This window comes from Sphaeroforma arctica (assembly GCF_001186125.1).
Source record: "Sphaeroforma arctica JP610 unplaced genomic scaffold supercont1.2, whole genome shotgun sequence".
NCBI lineage: Eukaryota > Ichthyosporea > Ichthyophonida > Sphaeroforma > Sphaeroforma arctica.
The window spans coordinates 36,874-41,710 of record NW_014040556.1 but is presented as its reverse complement, the minus strand read 5'-3'; the positions used below and the strand labels follow the sequence as shown (position 1 = coordinate 41,710).

At 46.4% G+C, this 4,837-nt stretch overlaps 1 protein-coding gene across 1 annotated transcript in view; it reads right to left on the bottom strand.

Annotated features, from left to right (window-relative positions):
• The window catches only part of SARC_00037 (hypothetical protein), a 5,284-nt gene extending 817 nt beyond the window's left edge, over positions 1 to 4,467 (bottom strand). The window contains exons 1-6 of the mRNA XM_014306206.1: positions 4,300 to 4,467; positions 3,024 to 3,137; positions 2,216 to 2,437; positions 1,731 to 2,013; positions 780 to 975; positions 59 to 178 (exon numbers count right to left, since the gene is read on the bottom strand). Of these exons, the coding sequence (XP_014161681.1) occupies positions 59 to 178; positions 780 to 975; positions 1,731 to 2,013; positions 2,216 to 2,437; positions 3,024 to 3,137; positions 4,300 to 4,387 (1,023 nt within the window). The 5' untranslated portion in view covers positions 4,388 to 4,467. The remainder of the gene's footprint in view (positions 1 to 58; positions 179 to 779; positions 976 to 1,730; positions 2,014 to 2,215; positions 2,438 to 3,023; positions 3,138 to 4,299) is intronic.
• Positions 4,468 to 4,837: the final 370 nt, after the last annotated feature.

Here is a 4,837-nt window from a genome sequence, read left to right as displayed (position 1 = left end):
TACTACATATCTACATATATATATATATGTATGTATATAAATATATGAAACTACCTACCTTGAAGAACGTCAGTGGCACGGCGTGTGCGTCTAGATCAGAGGCTTGACGAAGACTCTCTTCGGCTTCGGTCGTATGCCCAGTCAAGAGATTCAACCACGTCAATCGAATAAGGGAGACCTGAAAACAGGACAAACCAAAACCAAGAATTGGAAGACGCCCCACATTTGTATTGAAGGGCATATCAATGCAAACGCGATGCGCGATACGCACAGTAATCTTAGGCCTTTATCTTCTGTGTTTCCAGGATAGTGCCATCCCTTAACAGTTCAGTGTTCAACGACAGGTTGGCGCACGACTAGCTCGTAACAAACTGTGAGCACTGCTAAATGCCTTACAACAGAGGCACCACAAGTAAGCGCGTGAATGAAATTATACACGCCAAACAGGCCACGCAATCTGACAACAGGTGTGAAAAGCAATGGAACATACTGTGTGATGTTCTACGATCTAACTAGACTATCATGAAGGTATAGGCATGTGAATGATACAACAACAGACTTGCGATCTAAGCCAGACTAGCATGAAGGCACATTTATGTGAATGCTACAACCACGGAGCTTATCATACCATACGCGTTTGTAGATACCACCCTGTTAACCAACTGTTACATCACAGCTGCGATGACATGGTGAGGGCATACACAGTGCGACACATGCGAGCATGCACGAGGAGTCAGGGGAAAGCTCAGTAGTGTAATCCGTACGTACACACAGCTTACCAATTGCATCGTACTACCCAGGCCCACACTCTCAGCCGCGGCCGCAGCCTGTTGCATGCACAGGCGCGAGCCCTGTGTTTTACCTACACTACTCAAGAGATCACCCAGCGACAACCACAGCGCGCTGGGCTCGACTGAGGCTGATATGGCTGTTCGGAGGTGCCGTATGGCGAGTTCTACATCGCCAGTTTTACACCTGAACGCAGAAGGTTGTGAACGAGACCGTAGTCGGATAACGTGTGACTCTTGCTACAAAAATAGGGTGTGTATAAATGGGTGTGTTTATGGTAACACGCTGTCGTACTCAGTAGACCAGCGGTATTACAAGTATCACACTGAGACAAGGAGAAGTAGCAGCAAAGTACACATAGATCTTGCACTAGACGGTGCCTATTTCAGGTGTGGGTGCACAAGAAACAGCAAAGTACACATACATATTGTACTAGACATTGCATCTTTCAAGTGTAGGTGCACAAATTGTAAGATACATATATATCTTGTACTAGACATTGCATCATTCAGGTGTGGGTGCACAAATTTTAAAATACATATATATCTTGTACTAGACATTGCATCATTCAGGTGTGGGTGCACAAATTTTAAAATACATATATATCTTGTACTAGACATTGCATCGTTCAGGTGTGGGTGAACAAATTTTAAAATACATATATATATCTTGTACTAGACATTGCATCATTCAGGTGTGGGTGCATAAATTTTAAAATACATATATATCTTGTACTAGACATTGCATCATTCAGGTGTGGGTGCAGTCTTCGTACGACTCCGTGACAGGGCCTGAGTATTATACGGCCAATCAGAAACTTCCATTATGTAACACCACAGTAACCTGACTCATAACAACAGCCAATCCACACCGCTCGCCCTCCCACTACTAGAATGACTAACACTCTAACCAATCCTATCTCTCCGCATCACCACACACACCTTATCGCATGCAGCCTCGCCAACAAATGCAGCCACACTACGCGGCCGGTATCATCTGCCTGGTAGCCGTTGAGACTTTCGACTGCCAGGCCCATAGCCATATCAAGGTACGCGTTGGGTTCCTTCGCATCCGTTGGTGTATCCTTGTCCTCTGTGTGAGATGTTGGGCTCGTCTCAGCCTCACCGAGGAGTAAGAGACACTCGCACATAGCCAATGAGGCCCATCGCGTGGTGGCGATGAGTTGGGCTGCCTGTGTGCGGATTTGTACGGCCGGTGCGTTCGCTGTATCGAACAGATAATACATAGATATGAGCATATAAAATAAATAAATAAATAAATATTTATAAATATTTATATATACTATATATATATATATATATATATATATAAACTGACCACCCACCACCCACCAACATACCATAAAGCAATAGCACACAACACATGTAGCTCTACAAACAACTGTTAAGAACCCCCACCAACATACCAGAACGGGCGATGAGGTCAGCCTCCATGTCTTTGGAGCGGACGCGGACATAGTCGCACAAGTGCAGTGCCAGGTTGAGCTTTACTGTGTAGCCGTGTCGAACACTGGAGTCCTCTCGTAGCGTATCTACACACGCACTCGACAGGGCTGTGTGCAACAGACCGCCTGCGAGCGCCGCCCAGGCATTGAGCGATGTTGGATCCCTGAACACGGCGGCCTGGGCTATTGAGACAGTGAAAGCAAGTGGTTTAAGTTAATGTATTGAATGGTCGTGTCAACTGGATACGACAGCCTGAGCTATGAGAAAGTGAAAGCAGGTGGACTAAGTTAATGTATTGAATGGTCGTGTCAACTGAACTACAGCCTAAGTCACACACACAGTGCACGTGCTCACCTTTGCGATGGGTCACGTGTATGCTTTGTGGCCCTGGAGAGGTACAGTGCAACTACAGTCTAAGTCACACACACAGTGAACGAGTTTACTTTTGCGATGGGCCACGTGTATGCTCTGTGGCCCTGGAGAGGTACAGTGCAACTACAGGTTAGGTCACACACACAGTGCACGTGCTCACCTTTGCGATGGGCCACGTGTATGCTCTGTGGCCCTGGAGAGGTACAGTGCAACTACAGTCTAAGTCACATACACAGTGCAACTACAGTCTAAGTCTCACACACAGTGCACGTGCTCACCTTTGCGATGGGCCAAGTGTATGCTCTGTGGCCCTGGAGAGGTACACTGCAACTACAGCCCAAGTCACACACACAGTGCAACTACAGTCTAAGTCACACACACAGTACACGTGCTTACCTTTGCGATGGGCCACGTGTATGCTCTGAGGCCCTGGAGTGGTGCCTGACAGTGTGAGCGCACTGGAGTACACAGAGAGCAACTCGGCCACATCGGTCGCTGGATAACTGGAGACTATGATGGCGCGTGCAGGAGAAGGGAGAAGCACTGTAAGCCAGGCTGTGTGTGCTTAAGAGGCATATATCATGGGTAGGTATGGTTGTGTGTGATGCATTGAGAAGCCCTGTAAGCCAGGCTGTGTGTGCTTGAGGGGCATATATCATGGGTAAGTATGGTTGTGTGTGATGTATTGAGAAGCACTGTAAGCCAGGCTGTGTGTGCTTGAGGGGCATATATCATGGGTAAGTATGGTTGTGTGTGATGCAATGAGAAGCACTGTAAGCCAGGCTGTGTGTGCTTGAGGGGCATATATCATGGGTAAGTATGGTTGTGTGTGATGCATTGAGAAGCACTGTAAGCCAGGCTGTGTGTGCCTGAGGGGCATATATCATGGGTAGGTATGATTGTGTGTGATGCATTGAGAAGTACTGTAAGCCAGGCTGTGTGTGCTTGAGGGGCATATATCATGGGTAGGTATGGTTGTGTGTGATGCATTGAGAAGTACTGTAAGCCAGGCTGTGCGTGCTTGAGGGGCATATACCATGGGTAAATATGGCTGTGTGTGATGCATGTATGAGGTCCGCAGGAGAAAAGCAGTACTTATACCAGATAGTACCAGATAGATCAGCCAGTCCGCTGATGGACGCGACTCTCTCGTCTCCCGCGCCGCGCCCGCGCACGCATACGCGGCACTACGACACACTGGGCTATGGTTGTGGAGACCCGATTGAACAATTCGACAAGGCACGAGAGGGCGGACTACAATTGCATGCAAAATATACACACACCTTTGCAAAAGACTACATTACGTTTACAAACGGAATAGACATTTGTGCGAAAGACCACGACGCAACTGAAACGCATCTCCATTATCAATGGAACCATGAGGTGCGCTAGGCGCATGGCATGCCACCTTCGACCGACTGTCGCCTGCGCCACTTAGATTGCGTGCGGGCGTATTGCGTACAAACTTGAGCGTGTATCAATGTACAAAGAGTTAAGACGACCCCACCCGACTATATATACTAGTCACATACGGTCACTCCACTAAAGATCTATAGTGTCGGCTTCAACGTCCATCCAGGTGGTAATTATATTACAAAGCCTGCAACGCAATTGTCCACATAGTACGAGTACTGTTAGTTTCGTAGTTTTTGTTCTGTTATGGATAACTCACCTCTCATCACATCCCATGCATTCTTATACATGGCCATGGGTAGACTAGGATGAGACTTCAGTGACCTCCGTATGTACGTGGCTGCCATTCCCCAGGCCTCGGGCGAGTAAGCGCCGTGATCATGCACATTCCGCGTCAGAGCGCGACAAGCTCTCGTGCTGTCACCCTATATATATATACATAATATACATATATATATATATGGTAGAGTAGTTGGTGGATCATGAAAACGGAAAATTGAGAATAATTGTCAATATGAAGTAGATAGAAGAATTGCTATTTGCACATATTTGCATTGGTATGCTATCTAGAAGAAGTTCGACGGTCGCTGATTATCACGTCGGAAGTGCACCCATCTGAGGTATCGAAGCGTGGCGCAGGACCCCATGATTTCCCCCCTTCTGCTAGCCCCACGTTTGCAGGACATTACAATATATATATATATATATATACATATACATATACATATACATATACATATACATACATATATCTGTATATTATATATATATGTATATTATATATATATAATATATAT